Genomic DNA, 25,835 nt, shown 5'->3' on the forward strand with positions numbered 1-25,835 from the left:
AGAGTGTAATTTAGGGTGTTAACTTCCTTAATAATTTCATTCCGCTACAAATACTATTTTCCCGAAGTCACAATGTGTTATTAGCTTGAGATTCATTTGATTATCTAACACAATTACGAAAAACAGAGTGATATGCATTCCTTAGGCTAAATTTATATAATATAAATAAACATAGATTTAATTCCTGATCAGCAGATTTCGTGTTATATAATTGGTTAAAAGCAACTGAGCCTGGTCAGTCAATTCAACCACACGTTGAGGTTTGTTTCAATTTCAAGCAACAAAGAAGATAGGAAAAAACTTGTCAGTCCACCAGTTACAATTAATCCAATCATATTTAATTACTTAAATTTTAAGTTTGTTTTAGGCTGATAAGAAAATTTCAGTGAAGTTATAGACTGAATCGTAGCAATAGTTAATCGTCACGCTAGTTTTTATCATATTAAAATTAAATGAATAATTTTTTCTCAATATTCGCCAGACTTGGGTTATAGACGGAAATTCTAAACTACTTGTAACTAATAAAATAGAGTTAAGACTATTATTCCGACATGCAAACTACTTAATGCAATTTTGAGCTACGAAACGAGGCGTCTGAGGCGATGTACCCCAGTGGAAGTGACTGCAGTAGCAGTTATACCGACCAGCCTGGCCAGAGCTACAGCACTGCAATGGAGTGCAGCCACTGTCCTACAGCAAACCCCATGTCAGAAGGATCATGGGTAGGTCTTGACGTGGTATCCAGCACATTACCTCGAGGCTGGGACGACCGAACGTTCATGGTAGAGTGCAACATACCAGGACAGGAAACTATACCTTTATCCGACACCATAGTCCAAGATCCAGACTGTCAGGCTTGTTCGGAATCACAAACGTCGACTCTAATTCACCAAAGAGTCACCCCTCCTTCACATTGGTCCGAAATGAAGTTCATGAGAACCCACGAGCCGCAATGGAGTCCATGTTGCCTGCCAGACGCCCGTTGTGGAAGACAACAATGCCTAGAGGATAGTTTATCCTTCGTTGAGCGAGAGCCCGTCTGCTGCGAGATGACGCCGCCGCCCCTGCAGTCTGACATCAACTCGTTGGTGTGTCCCGAGTTTCCGACAAATTGCCAGGTCAGACTATTTTAAATGTTAAATTATTTACTTAATTTTTTTGTTCAATTTCTCCAAATTTGTGATGTCCTATGTTCATTAATTGTACTGGCTTTGAACTGTCTTAACAAGATAAAATAACAAAAATACTAGAGCAGCACGCAAAACGATCAGTTTTTTCAAAGACTAAAACAGAGATATTTGTTGAAACGGGCTCATTCTAAATTAATTACCAAACTCAATAATTGCAGTACCAAATAGTCATAGTATTGATAAGAAAACCACAGTTCACATTTCATTCTCGTGCAGCTCACAACGCTAGCAGATCAAGATTCCGAAATTCTACCTGAAGTTCGTAACAACCGTCGAGGCTCTACACCTCTGCCCCTAACGTTCATCCCACCCCCACCCACCTCTTCGTCAACGGCTTCCAACCGATGCAATTCTCCTTCGTGCTTAATCATGTTCCACCGACATCAGTGCCTTCATAGCCGGAATAGATGTACATCTCCAGATCATTTATGTTCATCTAAATCTAAGCTAGACGCTTTACCTTCTCTTCCAGCCACTCTGCCACATTCATTTTCCTACTCACACCAAAAGCTTCATGATCACAATTTATTGGAAAGATCATCGATGTCACAAGATTCGTCTCACAGCATTACGTGTAGCAACACTCATCTTTCTTCTAACACTTATTTTAGCCAAAATACCGACACGAGGCTAAGCAAGTCCTTAGAAGACCTGCCCAGAGACATCCAAGACCACATCCTCAAGTGCAAATGTCCGTGCAACCACATGGGTTATGGAAATATTTCAGTGAGTAACATATTATATTAAGTTATTGTTTCTATACTGTTTCTTGTGCTCTCGTAATAATCAATTTATTTTATTTTCCGCTAAAGTCTCCATGCATATTGGCGCCTGATAAAACGTTGGAGAAGAAACCTTAACTATTTTTTTATTAAATTTGATCCCTTTTTTCAACACAAATGTTTTTGTTCACCTCACTGTCAGTCCATGATAACAATTTTCTTCCGGAATTCATACGTTGACTCTGATTGCTTCATCTTGTTCATCTATATTCATTTAATTTTTCGTACTATTATGAAACAGGGTTGCCAGACGATTTTTTTTCCGGACAAATTCCGCGATTTAGTTTATTTTCGATTGCGTTGGCAAGCTAAAATTTACGATGGGGGTACATCCTAATTAAATTATAAAAACTGCAAAAATAATTGAATTTTTACAAAGTAACCAACAAATATACTAGTATATATAGAGTTATAGGCCTTTTTGTTTTTTTTTCCGCGGACTTCCAGGGTTGCCAGGTCATCTGGCAACCCTGAATTATTTACCACTAGAAATAAATTTCGTGGTATGCATATGGACCACTTAGGAGTCAACTTGTTAAAACAAAATTACAACGTAGCATTCATTTTTGAGTAAACTTTTTACATAAAGAAAATTTTGGCATTGAAATATTTTTCGCAGTCGACAAAATTTGAGGATTCTTTTTTGATTTCAAACACAGACAGCCTTATTTGTCTAGGGCTCGCACTGCCAATTTGGCATAATGAAAAATTGTAAATTTCTTTCATGAAGAGAAAATTATAGTTGGAGTAAAATTTATCCGTTTCAATTTAAATATCAAAAATTACCGTCACCATTACGAAAAGCTAACATTCATGGTTTGTTCTCTAATGGTAATTTTTGCCTCTCAAAGCTTCATGTAAATCAGTTGTTTATGAATAGGAAAGTTTTGTTGAATGTCATTAGTAATGATAGCTTCGTTATAGTAATTATAGCTTCATTAGTAATGATAACTTCGTTAGTAATGATACCTTTGTTAGTAACGATAGCTACGTTTATGAAGATAGCTTCGTTAGTAATGATGACTTCGTTAGTAATGATAGCTTCACAGTGTCTGCAGTAGCAGTCAGGTGTACGCAGTGTCTGCAGTAGCAGTCTTCACGCACTGTCTGCAGTAGCGCACAGTTCCATGTCCTCCGATACGTCGCATGTAGTTAGTATCGGTCGCACCTTGAACATGTGCGAGTTTTCCCATCGTCCAGCGGCTCTTCATGTCCGATTACATCTTTTTTATGAACAATTGCTACCAAAAATCCCTAAACCTCTTAACAACTTCGCGTCCACTTCCCGGTTCGAGTAATCTTAGGTTCTTTTCGAGTTAGGAGGACATAAGAAGCTTTCATATTCGAGCCTAATTGCCAAAATAGGAAAATACAAATCGATTTTGGCATCCAATTGAAGTTGAGCGCATTCAGGATTCTGGAATAAAAATATTTTCTTCGATTGGCTATTTGCTTCAGCTTCATGGAGCCAACATTCAGGACTCATGGGAATAACGTCGAATCAAACTTTGCATTTCATCATAAAATATAATTTTTTGTTGTACTTCGGGTTCGGGTCAATGAATTAATTTACCGGTTTTGTTTTCATCATTAGATGATGTAAAAAATTCATTTTCTTTGCATAATTGTGCGGCAATAGCAAATTTATGTCCATAATAGTTCGAGAATTTGTTTATCGAGTTCCATTTCAATAATTATACTCTGTCCTAACGGGTATAAATTCACGTTCCGAATATTTAAGCTTATGATGATACAGGTTTCAGGAAGACCGGGTTACCGGTTTTCATTCAGAGAAAACTATGGTTCCCGCGTGCAAAGAAAACTGTTAATCAGGGACCTTTTGGACGCGAGTGAAGTTTCTCAAGTTGTGTATAACCAAACTTATGAAAAATATTTAAAATAATAGTTAAAAATTCCAACTCAATCTAAATGCACTGCAATAGCATAATAATAACTGAAGGAATACAGTGCATCGTAGGAAGGCTGGATGAGCATTAGGCACTCACCTTGACACATTGGGTAACAGCTAATTACGTTTCGTTTCATCGTAATGCAAATGTGATGTAAAAATTAATAGCTGAACGAACATTAATTCATAAAATTATGACCATTAAGCTAAAGATATAAGTCAAAAAATTCTCAGTAAGGAACTTTATTTTACAAAATCAGACGTCTGAAAGCAAACAAAAATATTTTGGAAATGATATTATTTTCTCTATGATTGATACTTGCTGAGGCGGCAATTGTACACAGGAGCTCACCATCGCCCAGACAAAATTTAAATGCTCTAAAATTTTTGTTGCTCTTAGCGCACGAAAAAATCCTCAACCGGCAGCAGGTCTCGACTATGGAAAATCAATTTCCACTGCAAATCTTGCCACATTGACTTAAAATTTTCAGGTGGCAATCCAGCTGTAATATTTTAGGCCAATCGGGCTCGAAAGGATGACGTCACGGCACCGAATCGCCAGATGCATTGTGGGATCGGCCGCCATATTTGTAGCAGGGTCTAGCTTTCGCCTACGTATTAAATCTACTGCGATCGTCTCTTTTTGAAGTTTTTGCTTGGAGATGGGACGCTACTGCATCGTTGTAGGATGTACCAGTCATTCTCACGGCCATTTAAACAGAAAACTATACAATGGAATGCGTTTATTCAGTTTACTAGCCGTGAATGCTGTGTATATCGTATCAGTTTCTGGCTCGTACTGATATACGTATCGCGTATCAGTTTACCAGCCGTGAATATTTATTATATACGATACTATACATTTTCTTGGGGCAAAATCTGTTACTTGTCTTTAGATAAGCTACATAAGTAAGAATAAAACGTAATAATATTTACAGATCAGATAACATTGTCATGATCCGTTATCCTGCAGCGATAATAGTGTTGTTGCAGTTGGTTGGTTTGTTGGAGGATCAAAATGATTCGCTTTGCTCTATAACATCAAATGTTTCGAGTTCTTTACATTGCCTTTCAATTTCAATATAAATTGGTTTTGCAAAACGTCGAGGTTTCTGGTGAATTGGTGTGTTGTTGAACACTGAACACTAAATATTTTGAAACACTGCAATCTTATTAATAGGCTTCGGAGATGATAGTGTGAACTAAAATTCCTGCTGCTCCAAAGAATATTATTTTTCGGGAATACTTTTGAACTTGACAAAAATATTTCACATTCTTTACTTGAATTTTTTATAATTGCTTGCAATTCATTCAATAGTAATTGATGAGTAAAGCTTGGTGTTTTGAATGGCCTGAAAGTAAGTCAGGGAATGTTTAATGGAAGAGGTATGCGGTCTAGTGTGGGTCGCGCAGCATGCAAATATACCCACGTCCCCCAGCGTACCGTCAGGGCAGATGCGGTCCAAGAGCAGCTGAATTTTTACCAAATGCGAAATGCATATCCAGTGGCCGGATCCTGATCGCTGGCTTTGGACCGAAATGCATCGGTAGCTACTGGACATTGTATCAATGAAGCTAGAAATTTTAAAATATTCATAGGTTATGTGCATGATGAATAATGTCCATTTTGAAATACAGGCAAGAGGTTAAAAAAATTAGATCAGTACTCACTGCAGTGAGTGACAGAGAGCGCATTTTCTCGTCCGTCCGTCCATGAAGTCATGGACGGACGGACATGATGAGCATAATAGCGCCTTTTTAGCGCATTTTCTCATTTATGGAAAAAAATGCACTATTGCGCTCGCCATGTCCGTCTGTCTGTCTGTCCGTCTGTCCGTCCGTGACCTCAAGTTTTCGTCGACGAGAAAATGCGCTATCTGTCACTCACTGCAGTGAGTACTGAGTTATATTCTTTTCATAAATGAGAAAATGTGCTAAAATTTATTTAATGGATACCAAAACGAATTTCCCGCGAATTAAATGATGTACACAAATGGTTTCCAGTCATTTAGGATCGACATGCATTAAACAACCTCCATGCAAGAGAAGCGCGATTGTCCTCACAGTAGGAAGAATTTGTTTGCATGGAGTTGAGACATTAACTCAAAAGCAAACTGATGCATTAAATCAAACAGAACAGGCCAGGAATTACTGCCTCTTATTTGGCATACTGCAAAAGCAATGAGTTAGGTTTCCTCGCATGTAGCCGATGCCAGAATATAATTCTATCCTCTTTGTTGAATAGAAACAAGCCTTTGATTGCACTCTCCGATGTATCGAGTGCCGAGAATAGCAGTGATCTATTTTGTTGCGGGCAGAGCCTTGCACCGGCAAAGCTACTGCACCTGCAGATTCCATTACCTGCAGCACATGTCTCAATTGCAGCCGGCCTGCAGCCGTATTCGGATTCCAGCTTTCATTACGAAATGTGGAGATTTGCGTAATTATAAGTTCGGTCGAGTTATGTGAAATGATTGCTCATTATAGAAATTTCAATAAAGCAAAATTTAGTCTGGCCCACAATTAAACTCTTCATCTGCAATGGGTTCCTAACAAGTTCATTTGAAAACATCACAGTTTTATCACATGAATCAGGCTGCAGTTCGCGGAACCTCCTGTTATCCTGTCGAAGTTGCTGAATTTTCTCGATTACTGTTTTTCGAATAAAGTTGTCCCTCGAACGTGGTTGCAGTGAGAAGGTCGATTCATGTACTAACTTGACGGTAAGGTTCACAGCCAAAGGCAAATTTTTTAGCAAAAGCTGGTTTTCTACAAGTCCGTCCATTGCAGTCACACGAAAAATCGGCACCGCATTTCCTTTGAGGGAAGTGGCACGAAGTTCATCTAAAATGTCGAATGTCGCCACTGCGACACACGAGAATTTTACGTCGTGATTTCCCGAGCACTCAGTATTTTTACTCTAGCAATTTACTCACGAAGAAAAAATAATTTTCTTTTAAAAGCAGAAAAGATTTACTCTCATTCATATCATCAAAAACTTATTACATTTTTGATGATTAATAATCTTCAAGGAGGTCGTTAATTTAATTGAAATCTTTTTTTCATTACAACCTGATATTTATAATACGTGATAACCTCCTCTGTTGTTACAATTGTGAAAATTACGTTATTTTAATTGTAATGTTCTCTCACCTTTTCAAATCGGTATTCGTAGGCATAGTGGAAATAATCCGTTGTTGAATGATTCTGTATTACGAGGATTAAAATTACGCCGATAAAAATCAGCACAGATCTTATGATGATGTAAGAATGAAAAGATATGCTTTAGAATTGACATCAATTTAATCCTTGTTTCAGCTCACTGATGTTATTAGCTCAGCGCATAAATTACTCGCATCCAGAAACTCGGACTTGGATTTCCTCAAAACAGTTCCCAAAAATAATGCTAGAATAACAAAGTATCGTATTGATTGCACGATTAAATATAACGATCGAGAATGCCAATGAATAATAAATTATAGTTTGAAACAACTTCATTAAATTTCTCTAGTCGTATCAGTAATTGCGCAAACATAATCTAAAATAAATTAATTTGGTTAAATTATTTACTGGCTGATGTGTCGCTCACGTCCTTCCATTAGTAGTGATGAACCAATAGGAGTCAGACGCAGCCTAATTAGATGAATAGATGATTAGATTCGCTAGGCCTTATTAAAGGTTCCTCTGATTAGACCTCGCAGTCAAAACAAGGTTTCTGTTCTCAACTATGTTGACATATCAAAGATCAGGCCTTTGTTTATCCGCTGGTCGAGTGTAAATATTTATTTTAATCTATTAGAGGCATCACCTAGGGTGTATTGATATTTATCGAGCGAGCTCATGTTATTGTTTATTATTAATTCTCTAGGCTTTCGTAGTTTAAACAATTATTCAAATTTTAAAAGCCCTTTACAAAAATGCGAGGCTTAAAATGCTTAAATACTCTTACCAGGAAATTGTATGAGCTATTTGAGAAGGAACCGTGATTTTCAATCAGCCGCACGTATCGATCACTCTATTTATTTCGCACTGACGCGATAGATAAGACGTTAAAGTGCTGTGCTAATTACAACTTCAAGTCGCGTGAAACTTTAGTTTTGAATAAAGTTATCGTTTATTGCAATAACGCGCCACTGCAATCAGAACTTTGTACTCAAGTATGCGTCTAAAGGTTGATTGGTTCGCTGTTTGTAGTTAATGTGGGTTCTTTCTAGCGATAATTAGTATCTATAGGAATATTGTTGGCTGATAAAGGAGCAGCAAAAGAAAGTTATCAGGTCTTCTCCCAAAGTTTTTCTCATTAAGGAAATACTGCCCAGACTTTCCTCGCAGGACTTAAGTACTTACTGCTCGGCATTCTAATGGGCATTTGGGGAGGCTGCTCTGGTGTGTAAGAAAATATGCATTATGCTTTCGAAATAAACATGAATTAGGCAAGAATATTGTGAGGCTCATCACACACAGGGTAAATGATCTTATTTAAACCAGCTAATTAACTGTGTACTCGAATCCCGCTTCAGTAATTAACATTACCTGCAATTAGTTTCTAGGAATGGCATTTGTTCGATAACGACTAGCGGCGACGCTTCAATAGAAGAGAACATTAAAACACGTTCTTCATATCTTGAATAATTATAAGAGAACTTTCAACGATGCAGGAAAATGATATGATGATAACAAATTTTAAGTTTATCTTTTGGTTTTCTGATGATTTTAACTTGATTGTACAGTTCCACATGGGCATAAACAGTTACTTATATTGCCTAAACTTACTAAAACGAGGAAATTGAAAAAAAATTTGGTTTAGGTCTTCAGGAAGTTCGTAAAGTGATGGTTGTTTCTCAAGATTGAAATCCAGCTTCAAATCGGCTCTGTAAATACGACGGAATTTTTTTATTTTGTTATTTATGTCTTCTCATTCAACTTCATTGCATCTCTGTATGGCTTCGCCTGCGTTCTTCAATAGCCAATCAAATCACGGACTTGGGACAGAGGAACTGATAAATATTGATGATCTGAAACATAGAGATGATCTGATAAACATTGATGATCCCATACATGGAGAAGATCTGCTAAATATTGATGACTATAAGCACGAAGACAAGTTCTTGTTCCGTAGACCGAGCGTAAACACGGGCAAGCAAGCCTTCAGAATTGCCCCGTGTTAATATGGATGAGCGCTCCCGGCCGCTGCTGCTCGACTGCTGCCATGGAAACGCTATAGTATACCTGAGCATGTATATCATATTTTCTTATACGACTTTTAGTCAGTTAATGTAAAGTAGTTCAGGTTTTTGAACCATTATTGCAATTATTGGACTAAAATTAATATTGAATCTAAAACCATTTTATCGAAGGAAATGATCATTTGTATTAATGTTAATTATTTTTGCACGAAAATTGTGTTGTCGTATAAAAAGTTACTATTCCGAAAACACTAATTCACTAGTCAATAAAAGGAGCAAAAATATATTTTAAAATATGCATACAAAAGTCCAGATGCAATGCATTATTCGGTTATCCAAGAATGAATCACTAATCGAATATAAGTGTACACAGATTCTATTCATTTTGTCTATTAATTGAGTAAGAACTGTTACACCGATGAGAGGAAAATGCTCTAAAAAATAAAACTTGAAAAAATAAGTCAATTTCATACAACTCATGCAAGAATATAAGAGAGATAAACTTTTCTTACTTTTCAAATTGCGTTTTCTGAAGAAAAAAATGGAATAGAATTTTGTAGAAGCTCAATGAATTTGAGTAAGTTTGAAGATTTTAGGTCAATTAAGCGGTTTCCAATATGGAACTTCAAGCCCTTCAGCAGTGCAATCAGAAAACTGCCTTTCTATTTATATTTTGAAATAATATTTTTTGATATACTTGCAAAATATACATAGCTGAAAATATTACGACACCCTCGTCGTATGTCATTTTTTAGTGTTTTCGGTACGAAGCTTTTGGCAGTCTGTCCTCGAACAGACAACACAGATGTCGCCACTTCTGCTGCAGGCGTTTCGAAAAACAACATGAGCGAGAAATGCTTCGTTTTCAAAAGTAAATCTATTGTTCCAAGTTAATTTTTAGTTGTAATTTTTCTCCCATGTATTCAACTGAGGGAAATTCTTTAATAAAAGTGATTTTTAATTACCCTCTCGCCAATTAGAGTATCGAAACGTACAAGCAATTGTTTCTCATTCAATCAAGTTTTAAATATCTAAGATTGATCGAATATTGTGGGCGCTTTATGTACAAAATTTTGGAAAATCAATTAGTATCATATTTGAAAATTATCAGAAATGAAGAAACTAACAACTATTAGAGGAAAATAATTTTCTTAATCCATAACGAGAATGTTTAGAATTTTTTATGATTTCATGCCTAGTCAGAGATTATGCATTTTTTCTGCATTCTATTATAACTATTCATCAGAGATTTCATCTCAAATCGTTTTAAAATTTTTCAATCAAAGGATTGAATTCGTCGAATTCAATATAGTACATATCGAGTACTAGCCAGACGTCGTTCTTATCATATTGGTTCGTGAAATAATTAAAACAAATGGCAAGTTAAACTTATACACTTTAATAGCCCAATCTTTTAACAGTTTTTGCAATGCGTTGAATACTGTTGATCACATTTTTCAGAATCTATTTCTGCCCAGCTCAATGCTGCCACCGGAAACACTTCTGTTTCCAAACATTTACTCCGAAATCAAGTTCAGTGGCCATAGAAGTGCGTAATTTCTGGAATTACGACCAAAATGACACGACTGAGGCTGAAACAACCACCGGTCTGCCTGCAGAGGCTAGCAAATTGCACTAACAATGCATTTATTTCAATCATTGTCAATATGAGGGATAGAATGACAATTTTGAATAGTAAATTACTTGCATATTTTGTGTACTGTCAATCAAAATCTAATTATATGATGCGTAATCAAAATTTAATTATATGATGCGTCTAAATATATCCAAATTAATGTGGTTACAGTTGAAAAGTCGTTATAATGTTATATATAATGGCATCCAGAAACTTGCTTCTCGCTTACAAACGGCGATGAAAGTATTGTCCGACCCAATAAAAAATGAACAAGAAAATTATTGATAAAACCCATTCTCTGCTATTCAATTAAACTTACATAGAAGAACAAATTCTGAGATTGTGAACTGAAACTATACGACATGAGCCATTGCATGCATAGAGACGGCCTCTACAGTAGCAATAATTTATTCGCAGCTTTTCGTATCCAATCTACGTCACTGTAGAATAACTCGTCGCAGGATGTCAAATACTTGAACGCATTTTCTCACTTTACACAACGTTACGCTAACGGTTTCTAAAAATACATTTACAAAGCTAAACCAAAAAAATAATACTCGGTTAATGATGATACAATTAAATTTAGTAAGTTAACATTCCAGAAGAAATATTTTAAAATGAATATGAAGTAAATATTATAAAATGAATGAAGTAAATAAAATGAATGAAATGAATGAAGTAAATATTACAAAAATTAATTGTCCCTTACCAAATAGTGGGTGCACCGTTTTATGGCACCAGTCGCAAGCTACGAAAAGAAACACAAATTTTGATCCAAGTATGCCTTGCCTACTTCTACATTGGACCATTTTCAATAGTTAGTTCTGAACATGATCCTTCAAAATCCCTCTGCTGGAATGTATTGTTGAAAAATAATCAGGACGCCGGCAGGATAGCTCCTAGCAAGCCTCAGCCTATAAAAGAACTTTAAATCGAGTCAGCAGCCTATGCAAAGAAAACGAACCTTCTGCTCAGAGGTAAGTGCATAAATATTTTCATTTAGAGACACGCAAAAACCTTAGCATGAAGAGAAATACAGTAATATCTGTATGAAGACACAGGCAAACACCTCCTCATGCAGAGAAATGCAGTAATATCTGTATGAAGACACAGGCAAACACCTCCTCATGCAGAGAAATGCAGTAATCTCTGCTTGAAGAGACTTACAAAAGCCTTTGAACGAAGAGAAAGGCACAAAACCAAGCCTACCTCTAGCTGGCGAGAACAGCATAAAACCAAGTCTGCGTTCGTATGAAAAAAGTTTCCGACTCCTTGCCTGCAGAGCCTCATTTTCTAATACCTTAAGAGTTACTGGAAAAATTTGCAAGATTTCGTGGAGCTGCTAACTTTGTTCCGAAATAAAAGTTGAATTTTCACCAGATTCGTCCCAGACTTTTTTCATGTAAGTCGGAGGCTTAGGCTGAGACTGCACTTGCATGGCCAGGAAAATTCTTATCAAATTTGGACTAAAACAAAATATCTTTTGAATTATAACGGATTAATTTAGAAAAGGTAAAGTGAGTTCTTTTGCGTAAATTTTCCTGTCTAGCATGACATTTTTCCTCATGCTTTCATCGGGTTCCAGCAGAATATATTTGGTTTTCTAATTTTGCAGATTTCTTCAATGACGTTTTTCCTTCAAGTTCAAATAGGCATCGAGTCTTCCGTGTAACGTTAAGCGCTTAGTTAAACATCTTTAAAAATATTTGATCTTCATTTGAACTAACGAAAATGTGGAATGTGCAAAAACCAATTACACGGTAGGAGGAGTTTACTTATCAAAAACTAAACTATATTTTTCAACAACGGTTTTGTATTGATCTTGTGGTAGGTAATTCCTTGATGATATTTCATTGGCCTGAAAATATTCACTTTATGAAAATTGTTTTGTACTCTCTATTGCTTAGCGTCCGAAGAAAATCTTGTTCAAATCAGTAAATTGAGTAAATAAATGTTATTACTTGCTTTGAAAAATATGACTTTTGCAGAGTATCCTTTGGTGTGAAGTCATTGTTATTAAGATACATAAGAAAATTTAATTCTTTCTATTGAATTCTTACAAGATAATAGTCAATTTGAGATTGATTAGCGAATTCAAATCATCATAACTATGCCACTTAGGAAACCTAAGTAACAATAATCAAGGCTTTTTCTTAGGAACAAAACTCAAACAAGTCCCTGTCACGTTCTAAATTGTGTTCAGATTTGAATCCAGAATAATTTGAACATTTAAATAATTTCGAGTTCTATAAAACTCGAGTTCTCACATTTTTTTAGTCCAAATAACTTGCCAAAACTCAATCGCCTATATCCCGGAGGTGTGAAATTTCAGGCTACATCGTCTCCCATCCAAATAATGTTTGCAATTTTAGGTGTACGCGCACCAACGGCAATATTTGCGCCAGTGCGGAGCGGCAAACACTGTAGCGTCAATATTGAAGCACGGGCTAATTAGGCGATAATTGCTCAAAGAAAATGGTTCAAAATTCAGTGTACAAATTGAAGCATCCGCCGCTCAATCGAGTTATTCGTCATCAGCGGAAAAATATTTTTAATTAACGTCAAGTTGGTAAAAAATATTTCACGTCAGCTAATAATCGCAGATCGGGCCGATTTTCTGGAAGCCTGTAAATTAATATTAATTAAAATGTACCTCAGGTTTATTTATCTCATGACTGACAATTTTTGGTTCTTTTATTTCAAAAGTTTGGAAATAATTTGCGGTAAACTAATTTGTTATTTAGAAATTCATGCATAAGCACCCATGAAATAAATTCCTAAAATAAATAACATAAAAATTTAAAATTCCCCATACACTGCTAAAAAGAATAATTAATCGTAAAAGCTGATATCCTGATTTTTAAAAAATTAAATATATTTCTGTGTCCACAATGCCTATCTTTTAATTAATTTTAAACTCAAATTCAGCCTTCAGCTACCTTACAGAGAAACATTTGAATTAATTTTTCCAGTCAATAACAAAGCTACGAACCAGCAAGTTTTCGAATTGTCTGCGGAAACGGAACCGGACTTGAGAACCACCATTTACATAAAAAACTAACGTATTAAAGAAGATTTTTATTCGCAATATTTTTCATGTAAAAATCATCCTCACACGATATAATAGAAGAAATAATATTATGAATATTTTAGTGCCCATATCGCGCAGTGGCGAACAGCTTTCTCTTGTTGAACGTCTTTCATTTCCATGGAACAGAAAGCAATTTCTCCGCAGCTTCTTGTCCGCCCGCCGTCCATCCACCTGTCCATTAGCCTTTTGTCTGACGAACGCTGCCTGTCTCCACCCGCTAGCCTTTGCCGTCTATGTCCATTAGCCTTCGGCATCTGCCATTAGCCTTTACTGTCTGTCCATTAGCCTTTGGCGTCTCTGTCCATTAGCCTTTAGCATCTACCATTAGCCTTTACTGTTTCTGTCTATTAGCCTTTGGCATCTACCATTGGCCTATGCTGTCTCTGTTCATAAGCGTTTTTCGTCTCCATCCATTAGCTTTAGCCGTCTCAATCGATTAGCTTTAGACGTTTCTGTCCATTACCCTTTTGCGATCTCCACCCATTAGCCTTTGCCATCCCTGTCCATTAGCCCTTGCTGTCTCTGTCCATTGGCTTTTGTTGGCTTCTCTGTCTATAAGCCTTTCTTGTCTCTGTCCATTAGCCTTTGGCGTCACCACCTTATTAGCCTTTGGCGTCACCACCACCTATTGCGGTCTCCGACCATTAGTCTTTGCATATATGACAGCCTATTCCAGTCTTCGTCCATTAGCTTTTCTTCTATCACGTCATGTCCTTCTTCATTCATAAGTCACAGGTCTAACATCTACTGCCCTCTCTGCCCATTAGCCTTAAGTCCAACATCAACTGCCCATTAACTTCCATTAGCCTCAACAGCGATTAAGCTAATCAGACGCCGTCCTCCTAAAATTGCACGCCCATATTTGCGTCGGCCTCCAAATTTAGCGACCACAATTTATTTTCCGGCATTGGCGAATGTGGTGACATAAAAAGATGCTGAGGCCGGCACTACGTTCCATGTTCGAAATAGGACATAAAATTAGTAGAGCTTTTGTTCCTTGCTGCATCGAATGAAAATTTATATTACTGAATACAATTTTTGTAAAATTTTTATTTGTATCTCCTCATCAATTTTTTGTCTACATTTTATTGCGCAATAGCATTGTTTTGTAATGCGAAGAGAAAACGCACGTCGACAGAAGTTAGTACCTAATTTAGCAGGTTTTTTTCCAAAAAAACAGCATTAGTTAATAACACCGTAATGGAGTAAACACTAATTATTCAGATCACTAGTTATTTCAGAATTAAATTTGTTCTGCATCCTGATTTCTTCAATTTTGGTTACTACTGCGAATCTCAAAAATATTTTTGAGATTATGCACTGATCTGCTAATCCATTAAAAATCAATAACATATTAATGTTTTTGATAACTGTGTATAGGTTAATCAGCGTTCATGATATAAAAAAGTTTATTTCATTTCCTGCCAAAAATTATAATCTATATTTTGAAGTTACAGAGAAAATTATTTGGCCTTGGTACAGTTTGAAGGCAGCTGACAAAACTGCATTTCTTTGAAACCTAAAACTGCACATAAGTCACTAATGATTAAGATAATAACTTTATTCAATTTACTGGCGAAGAATCAAGCTTAAAGGAACGAATGTGAATTCAACGATTTTTAGTATAAATTGCACCTTGCAAATTTTATTGCACATGCATCTGAATAATTACACGCAATTTTCATCTGCTTAATAATAGACTGCCGCCCATGGAATGACCGAGAACAGATCAATTCGACCATGTTTGACCTTTCCGCGCGTAGTCTCTCTTTTTTTCAGTTTTTACGACGGAATCGGAAATGAAAGGAGGTCGGCTATAATGAAGTCGTCGAAAAAGTGTTCAAGAAAAGCCTCCCAAGGGAATCACTTTCCTTCGATCACTGGAAACTTGAACCAGAAGGCTGCACGCAACGACTCCGCAGAGACACCTTCCCACTAATGCCATCTTCGTGATTTCGGTTCCATGATCGTTAGTCTGTCACAGCGTTGCTTATGGAGGTGCTGGCGTCTCTTGGTATATATTAAAACTTAAATTAGTTACGATATCCTCATCATCCAAGCAGAGATAAACAATTTAATTAATTGTGCGTTTCGCAGACGATGAAATGAAATTAACGGTCTACAGGCACAAAAATATATATAGAAAGTAGCCTTTCCCAATTTGAAGACTCGATCGAGAAAACTGAGAAATTTTTCACCGAAGTAACCCAATTTGTATTAAAGCACAATTTCTGCACCATAAGTGCTATCTGTACTATTTTAATTTTCGTTTGTAATTGGTTAACGTCTATTTTCAGAAGTATCTTTTTGGTTAATATAAAAATTGACGTTTATAGGAATGACTCAGACAAAAAAGTAGGAGGACAACAATCCATACCGAGCGCTCAATAAGCTCCATTAGGTTGTCGTCGTGAAAGATGAAGGCGATTGCTGGTTCATAAATCTCTTTCTTATCCAAATTATCTCATTCCTGCAATTTTCCTGGGGATTATTTCACTATTGGGAGCTATTATTCAATCTGACGTTATCCCATCAACGTAAGGTGCTTACTGAGTGTTTTAATAAAGAAATCATTTATATATGAATAAAGTTTCTTATAACATTGTGACCAGATTTTAAATAGTCTGACTTTGAGTACAGTCGTAGTTTACCGTGCTCGAACGTCTGCCAATATGTAATGTAAGCTCACTGTTACTATAATTTAGGTAACTGATCATTTGTTTATAAGGCTTGGAATGGCCAAGTATTTGTTTTTCTTCTACATGGAGATTCACTATTAGTCTAATTTGCTTCGTTGCAATTATGGAATCGTCATGAATCTGAGCACAAAAATCGTGGCAATGCAAAACCCTGCGCATTGGTAAACTTGCTGAACGTCGGAGCCGCTGAGAAATTTGGTCTTGTCGCCTGTTCAGTCTTTCAATAATTAACGATGCGGTCCTCGGTCCTTAATGACCATTGTGAACTTCAGAAGAAAGACGGATTTGGCAAGACGTCGACTAATTGCAGCGACGTCTTGGCCGGCAAATACACGCTTTCGTTTGAGTCTTTAATGAACTTGGTATTCAAAACTGCCGGAGGATTTTTCAGCTGATGCATCCGAACTAAAAATGAAGATAATTTTAACTTTTTCATCCCAACAATAATTTTAAACCACTTGAAATCCTCTGTTCGAAATTCATTTTTCTAACTAGCGTTCGTGATCAATTGTGCCTGACCTGAATTAGCAAATCATTTAAATCTTTCGAGAAAATAATATGATGATGAAAATGCGAATCATTTATTCGAGCCTCATTCCTCCTCATAGCTAGAACAGCTTACACTAATTTGTTTGATATTTGTTGTTTGTTAATTAATTTGTTACAGTTCCTTGAACTTCCAGCGACAGTCCATTAGGCTGCTAACTCCATTGAAAAAAACTGTTGCAGTAGCAGTCAGGTGTACGCAGTGTCTGCAGTAGCAGTCAGGTGTACGCAGTGTCTGCAGTAGCAGTCCGGTGTACGCAGTGTCTGCAGTAGATGACGCAGTGTCTGTAGTAGCAGTCAGGTGGCGGCAGTGTCTGCAGTAGCAGTCAGGTGGTGGCAGTGTCTGCAGTAGCAGTCAGGTGTACGCAGTGTCTGCAGTAGCAGTCAGGTGGTGGCAGTGTCTGCAGTAGCAGTCAGGTGTACGCAGTGTCTGCAGTAGCAGTCTTCACGCAGTGTCTGCAGTGGCAGTCTTCACGCAGTGTCTGCAGTAGCAGTCTTCACGCAGTATCTGCAGTAGCAGTCTTCACGCAGTGTCTGCAGTAGCAGTCTTCACGCAGTGTCTGCAGCAGCAGTCTTCACGCAGTGTCTGCAGCAGCGCCCAGTTTCATGTCCTCCGATACGTCGCATGTAGTTAGTATCGGTCGCACCTTGAACATGTGCGAGTTTTCCCATAGTCCAGCGGCTCTTCATGTCCGATTACATCTTTTCTTTTATGAACAATTGCTACCAAAAATCCCTAAACCTCTTAACAACTTCGCGTCTACTTCCCGGTTCGCGTAATCTTACGTTCTTTTCGAGTTAGGAGGACATAAGAAGCTTTCATATTCGAGCCTAATTGCCAAAATGGGGAAATACCAATCGATTTTGGGTATCCGATTGTAGTTAAGCGCATCCAGGATGATGGGACAAGTTTGTTTTCGCTTATACTGGCCTTTTGGCTCGACTTTATGAATCTCAATTGTCGGTTTCAAAAGAATTATATAAATATATTATATAAAATTTTATAAGATACGTGCTATTATTCAGATAAAATATTCATGCCCCACGAAATAACACCAATGGTTGATTCAACGAGATAAACAATTTTCAGCTTGATAATTCATAGCCTATGAAATATATAGATCGATAATACCTTCATGATACTTCGAATTGTACATGTAAAATATTTAAGGAAACGATGGAAAATTCTTGGGTTCCATCAATTTGAGATCAAGCAAATTACTTGATTTTGGCCAACTTATTCATTCGTTTTTAATCTCATTGATATGCCTTAATGCCTTTCAATGAGTTCCACATTTGCAATTTATTGGATTTTTTTAGTCATTTTCATTTTATCATTTAGATAAATTTGTGAGGATAATAATGTCCCAATTCAGAAATTTGACTTCAGTGGTAACATTAACCAAGAATTAATTTTTTTAGAAAAAAATAATAACGCAAGTCACAAAATATTATGAAGTAATTTTAAGATTAGCGTTCCAAAATTTTTGAAAAGATAAATTCGTGATGGTTTCATGCGCTTCAATGTTAGGAATCGCAGTCAGTTAGACGAGTAGCGTAATTCTTGTGGATCTCTCACAAGCTTCCTTCACTGGCGCTTGTTGTAGGAGATTTTTTTTCCAAATAATAATAATATATCTTGAGAATATGTCTGTGATATTTTCAGGGCTGGCAACAAACATGCATTGCCTATAATTGTTTCAGTCAAAGCGACAGAAAAATTAATCCGAAAACACTCACAAGCAAAATACTTATTAGAATAACATTCAGTTATAAAAGTATTTTTAAATTTAAGCTAAAATAATTATTTATCCACAAATGTGTGGGGAATTTTCCTACGCACTAGGCAAGCTTCTATTAGAATCCTTAGTTATCGAAATTGGAACGGGTTCAAACGATTAAGGAAGTTCAATCGAATAAATTTCATTCATTAATGACGCTGCCGCTGCGAGGCCGGTAATCATAGGCCTACAGAAATATAGATATCAGGCCGCCAATTCATTTTGCTTGTTTCGCCTCCTTCAGAACGCAAGAATAACAGGATGGTGCGAGTCCGAGAATCGGCCGTCAAGGTGTATGCTAGCAGAAACAAAGGCGTATTCTTGGTAAAGAATGTTAATATTTATTAATTCGTATAGAAATATATCAGGTATCGTTGTAACGTAAATCAAGACGGATTTCTTCAACTAAAAATAAGTGCACATATAGTGCTTTTATATGTGCGATTGGGTTGAACAAAGGTAAAGTTAGAGGAATTTGGAATGTCATGCGGCAAGATCAAAATCTCCGAGATTAGTTGATGGCACTTAGTTTAATTATTGAGTATAAGTTAAGAGATTAAGTTCAAGGCAAGAATCTGATCTAGTCCCGCCAATTAAAGTCGCTAGATAGCTTTTGCTAATGGGCATAAGAAATGCACCTCTGCTAATGTTCAAGTAAATATTCTAAAATAATATATGCTCGACGCCACGGAAAGCAGTAAAAAGCAATTTACGCGTAATTGCGCTGGCGTGCCACAGTGTTGAAAGATTATTACCAAACCGGCAGTCCGTAATTTGAAATTTCTATTCTAATGTTGTGCACAACGAAATACAGACAACTTTAAGTTATCAAGGTAGACGAAACATTGAAATCGACGATGAAAAATATCAGAACCTGCACACGTAGTTTGACCACATAGCTCTCGCTCGAAACTGCAGCTCTAATTTATAATAGCTCGCCGTCTACTTCTTTAGAGTAGTGCTACAGTATATCAGGTTGGAAAAATTTCCAAAAGAAGGATTTTCATAAAATCCTACATAAAAGATAGTACTAATGTGTGAAGAGTCGGGCGTGGAAACAATTCGAAAATCTGGAAAATCAGCTCAGCAACTGAATGAGCGATGAGAACTGTCAAGCTGTAAAAAGTGTTACTTACAGCATGCGTGTCTTAGACTAGAGTTGGAAAACTGCTTTATAAAAACCTTGAAGGCACAAAACATATTACTTGCACCATGCGTGTCTTAGACTTGGTTGTGGAAAAGTGCTTTAGAAAAAACTCTGAAGGCACAGAAGACGAATTGTCGTCAGCCGAGCATTAGCAGCGGCGTAACGGATTGTTCGTGTGTGTCGAGACAAGCCTTGAGTTCTTGCCGTGGAAAATGACGGAAATTTCAATATTAAATCCGTTCAGTGTCACGCTGTTATATTTTTCGAGAATAATTTGAACAAAACTAAGGGTGTAACTATACTAATGTTGAATGAAACCAAATTAAGTAGTGAAAACGTGTAAATAAGAAATCAGAAATAAATAATAGTTTTAAATTTCAAGATTTATTCCCTGAAAAGGCATTATGTTTGAAGAAACAATGGAAAAGAATCGTTGAGACACAAGTGAAACAAGTGCAAATCTTGCATGTTTAGCAAAAATGGAGCTCACACACACTGCTCGGCAATTAGCAGCGTCCGTTAACCAAGCACTCGGAATGGCGTCAGGTGAAAAATAAAGAGGTACAGTAAAAGGAATATGATGATGAAGCGTAATTTTTTTAGTGACGAAAATGTGGCAAGATTCTGACGTTCCAGTTACCTAATTTAGCTTAAAAACAAATATGACATTGAGACAGAAAAAATAAATTAAAATAACAAAAGACACTTGAGATAAACATCCAAGAAGAGAAGAAAAACACAAAATGCCAGTTATAAATTAATAATACAAAAATGTAATTACTGATGCACATTATACATTTAGTAATCTCGTCGAATGGACCACCACAGAATTATTTCAAGCGTCGCCCTGGCCGTCGACTGATGCCAACGTTTCGCTGAATGAGACGCAGCGCTCGTGTCAGTAAATTTATAGCAGGCGATGGGTTCCGAAAATCTCGTTTTTTTCTGGAAGATGCAATTTGTTTCCATTATTCTGTCGCGGAACAGCGTCAACTCTCAAATAATTCACGCGACTTTGTTCGACTTTCTAGGCTTTTAAAAGTTGTTGCAGTCTCGACGATAAACTAAATGTAATCTATGATGTTATAAAAGACGTAAAAGTTATAAGTCTGGTAAATTTTGTATGAAAAATTGCAAATGTTTTCATATCGAATGTATCAAACGTAGTCAATATTCTCATAAAAATAATACTGAGATATAAGCATTATATTCTAGAATAATTGATTTCTAGAAAATATTTATTAGGTATATAATTTTGCACATTCGAAAACTCACCAGAAATTCGGCCATCCAATTGTCTTTGTTGACTCTCATTTGTTTGTGTAGGGGTTCAAAAGCTATAGATTTTTCGGAAATTCGGAGCTCAGTCTTACAAACGGCATAAATTAAAATAAAGATTGAGGTCCAAGTCTCTGAAGTTATCGGGAAAAGATTATCTATCGAACATTTTAGACGTTCGACTTCTCATGTAGTCTAAAAATGATCGAACTAACTTCCACGACTTTCCTAAGTCATTTTCAGTTTCTACAGTCGCCGAAAATTCTCAATCTAACTTTTTGGACGTTTAAAGGTCGTTTCTGCCTCCACAATGGAAAAAATATATTGAGGGAACTAAATGCAGCTCCCGACTCGAGCCAAGTAATTGATGTCTTCCGACGGCATCAAAAACATAAGGAACTTTCCAGTCGCAGATGCAAGATGGCGCTCGCTCCCTCCGTGAAAGCTCTACGGTGATCCTGTCGGCAATATCGTAAATAAAACTGACGAAAGGTGATGACCGGAGAATGGTACCATCTCTATGCAATGCAAGTAATAATAATGAGTCATTTCATATTCTTGAGTGCCAGATAAGGTACACCGGTTTCCAGGTTTATTAACAGTACATTTTTTTCTTTATATTTTCGATGTTTCATTACTGATGAGCAGGTGAAAGCGAATCTCGATAAACAACCGCTGAGCATTCTGTAGCCAATGATTAGCAGATCAAGATTATCTATACCACGACCAGTCTGGCAATTTATGAAAGAAAGTCCTCGTTTAGATGGTCTGTCATGCGATCGAGCGCGATTTTCAGTTGGATGGTCCCAAAACAAAAACATCTTCGGTTTACTTGCGCAAATTACTGTATGTATGTTACATCATTTGCAGACTACATTATGAAGATCGGATTAAGCGCCCACGAACAAATTTGATCCTATTGCAACTGATCTTGTTTTTGCGCACCGACGATCTCGTCGTAGCTACGTGCATGATAGCGATTGTACTCAAGCTCACGACGCTCGTGTTTTTTTATTCAAAATAGTTGCGCTGTTTCAACCCAGAGTTTCTACCCAAAGCATCCTAGCTGAACAATACACATGCAAATAATTCTACAGTTAGTAATGAGGAATTTTTAGGAAGGTGTTCATATAAATCATTTAAAAGGGGAATTTTCATTATTGTTGGAAATAACTTATATCCTTCGGGGAAAAGGCGGCAAAAACATCAAAGTAAATCTGCTAGTTTGGGTTTAAAATTTCATTTCCACCTNCTGTCTCTTATACACATCTAGATGTGTATAAGAGACAGGTTGTAGGGTATAACAAACCTCCGTGTTACGCAGTTGTAGGGTAAAACAAACTTTCATGTTACGCAGTTGTAGCGTAAAACAAACCTCTGTGTTACGCAGTTGTATGGTATAAAAAACCTCCGTGTTACGCAGTTGTAGGGTAAAACAAACCTCCGTGTTACGCAGTTGTAGGATAAAACAAACCTTCGTGTTACACAGTTGTAGGGTAAAACAAACCTCCATGTTACGCAGTTGTAGGGTAAAACAAACCTCCGTGTTACGCAGTTGTAGGATAAAACAAACGTTCGTGTTACACAGTTATTGTGTAAAACAAACCTCCATGTTACGCAGTTGTAGGGTAAAACAAACCTCCGTGTTACGCAGTTGTAGGATAAAACAAACCTTCGTGTTACACAGTTGTATGGTAAAACAAACCATCATGTTACGCAGTTGTAGGGTAAAATAAACCTCCGTGTTACGCAATTGTACGGTATAACAAACCGCCGTGTTACGCAGTTGGAGGGCAAAACAAACCTTCGTGTTACACAGTTGTATGGTAAAACAAACCATCATGTTACGCAGTTGTAGGGTCATACAAACCTCCGTGTTACGCAGTTGTAGGGTATAAAAAACCTCCGTGTTACGCAGTTGTAGCGTAAAACAAACCTTCGTGCTACACAGTTGTTGCGTGAAACAAACCTACGTGTTACACAGTTGTTGCGTGAAATAAACCTTCGTGTTACACAGTTGTAGCGTAAAACAAACCTCCGTGTTACGCAGTTGTAGCGTAAAACAAACCTTCGTGTTACACAGTTGTTGCGTGAAACAAACCTTCGTGTTACACAGTTGTTGCGTGAAACAAACCTCCTTGTTACGCAGTTGTAGGGTACAGCTCAATTGCTTATTTTTGAAGGGTTTCTTAAAGTTATCGCTTGTTTTACGTAGCCACTTATCTAGTTAGTATTTTGTACCTTTTCTCTACTTCTAGATTTTCAAATAAATAGATATTTTTTTGACAATTTGTCTCTGAAACTAATGATTGCCGTTTTGTTCGCTTAATGGATTGCCCGACGGCAGGCAAGACATGTTAAATGCCTTCAGCGGCGGGTTAGTAACACTTTTGTGGAGCTAAGAAGCGTGTTGTGCTTTGTCATGCTGTTCTTGCAGTAAGATTGTCGAATGAAACTTGGAAATCTGTCTGAACCTGATATAGAGTTATCAATATTATCACTCAATCAGTTAACGCTTAGTAAGTGATGCATTTATAAATTATTTATTTGTCATAGTTCTTGCGTTTGCTAATGCTGTTTTTGAAGCTTGACAGCGTGAATATTGAGATAGGGCAACATGGGGCAGCGCCCCCCCCCATTTTTTAAACTAAATTTTTGATGAAGTTTTATTTGATACGAGGTGGTTCTTTGTTTTGTTCAAAGGTACAACTATTGAGGAATGTATGATGTGAATTAGACGCCTATAGAGTTATTCAATTTTTAATGAAACACTATTTTGTAAAAAGTGGCAAAATGGGCCCATTGCCCCACCCCTGGGGCAATGGGCCCATGGGTTTGGGGCAAGGCGCCCACCCGTGGTCCCTTTACCGCAATTGCATGTTTTTCGCTTAAAAATGATAAACAAAACTTTACAGTTAAAAATAAGAAAAATGTAATAAAAAATACGACATTCACTTATTTATTAATAACTCAAAAAATCATATCCTTAACTTGAAAAAAATATACTCAAGGTTTAAAAAATCTATCACTGACGTGAAGAAAAATATTTCATTGACATAAAAATATATATCCTTGACTCGAAAAATATATCCTTGCGATAAAAAAAAGTCGTCCTTGACATGAAAAAATGTATCCTTGACTAGGAAAAATATATTTAGTTGATCAGAAAAAAATTTCGTTCCAGTTTCGTCCATTATCCAGATATTATGTGCAGAGAGTTCGTACCTAATCGTGATTTCAGCCAACACAATAAAAACTCATCAACTTTTGGCACATTGGTGTTGACTGAAATAAATTTTTGGCAAGGCAAGAGTCAATAACTCGATATAGGGCTATAAAAACGCATAACTAGAAACTAAACCTGCTGCATTGAGGCGGCAAATCGAAAAATCATGCAATATTAAGTGTAATTTGTAATTCAAAAAGCTAGTCATAGTTTTGAAAAGGTCATTAAGACAAACCTAATGATGTATAACACAAGACTTCACCATGGGCGCTTTGCCCCGTGACACGCGTGGGCCCGTTGCCCCCACTAGGTATCATTTCGATTTATATCGTGTCAACATTTTATTGTTAAAAGCTAATAGTCTAAACTTGATCTCAAAACTATCCCTATAAATATTACTTTCAAAATATAATTCACAGTAATTTCAAAAGCTTCATCTACAGTAATCGAAAATAGTTTTATTTAGCAGCAAAAAAATTTTTATCTGGGCTAAAACAGTTATTCACAAATAAATTAATAACGCAAACACTTAGCACAACGTAAATCCGTACACTTCATCCCAGTGAAACTGTCGACCGGCGGTAGAGAACACGGACCAATATCTGCCATACTTAGCGAGAAACCCGCTGTACGTGGGCCCATGACCCGCAGTGGGCTCGCTGCCCCATGTTACCCTATTACCTGAAATTTTTTTATGGTGGAATCCTGAGTCATTGAGTAACGGAAGGTAGAGTTAGATTTAGAATAAAAATACAATAATTTTCTCTTTGGCAGCCATGAATTATATTCAAAACTTGAAGGTTACATTTTTTAAGCTCAATGCAGGACTAGAATAGGAGGTCCGTGCTTAACAAAGAAAGGTTCGAATGGGTCTTTCATTGTTTACGGACCTATTTCGCTTCAAATGATGGAATTCGGGGTGACGGGATTTGGTATAGCAGGATTTTCAAATTGGAACGATTATCTAGCCCGGGCAACGCAGAGCTAAATTGCTAATAAATATTTGACAGTTTTGGTTCAATATTCACGAGAATGCGAAAAATATGAATACGATGCGTGTGTATAGATGCTAGAAAACATGCGGGCAGTCTGACTTTCGGAAATCAAAACTCAATTTTACTTTTGTATTCGTAAAAAATAGTGAGAACAAATTTCAAAAATATTATTATAGCCTGCAATTAATTATAATTACGGAAGACGATATGTACAAAGGTTAATGTAGGATTCGATTTTTTTATCCATTTTCCCTCCTATGAGCGCCTACAAAGACCAACCAATCACAAATATTTGCTCAAGTTGGCGTCCTGTTTGTGAATGAATTAATTATTGTATGAATACATGAAAAGACATCGAACCTGCCTTCC

At 36.8% G+C, this 25,835-nt stretch overlaps 1 protein-coding gene across 1 annotated transcript; it reads left to right on the top strand.

The window, feature by feature from the left end:
* The first annotated feature begins 486 nt into the window (after positions 1-486).
* Positions 487-2,136, top strand: LOC108673352. The gene is made up of 2 exons (XM_018161166.2): positions 487-1,118; positions 1,407-2,136. The coding sequence occupies exons 1-2, from the start codon at positions 603-605 to the stop codon at positions 1,935-1,937; spliced, it is 1,047 nt and encodes a 348-aa protein (XP_018016655.2). The 5' UTR covers positions 487-602; the 3' UTR covers positions 1,938-2,136.
* The last annotated feature ends 23,699 nt before the right edge of the window (positions 2,137-25,835 follow it).

This window comes from Hyalella azteca, unplaced genomic scaffold (assembly GCF_000764305.2).
Source record: "Hyalella azteca isolate HAZT.00-mixed unplaced genomic scaffold, Hazt_2.0.2 contig13371, whole genome shotgun sequence".
Classification (NCBI taxonomy): domain Eukaryota; kingdom Metazoa; phylum Arthropoda; class Malacostraca; order Amphipoda; family Hyalellidae; genus Hyalella; species Hyalella azteca.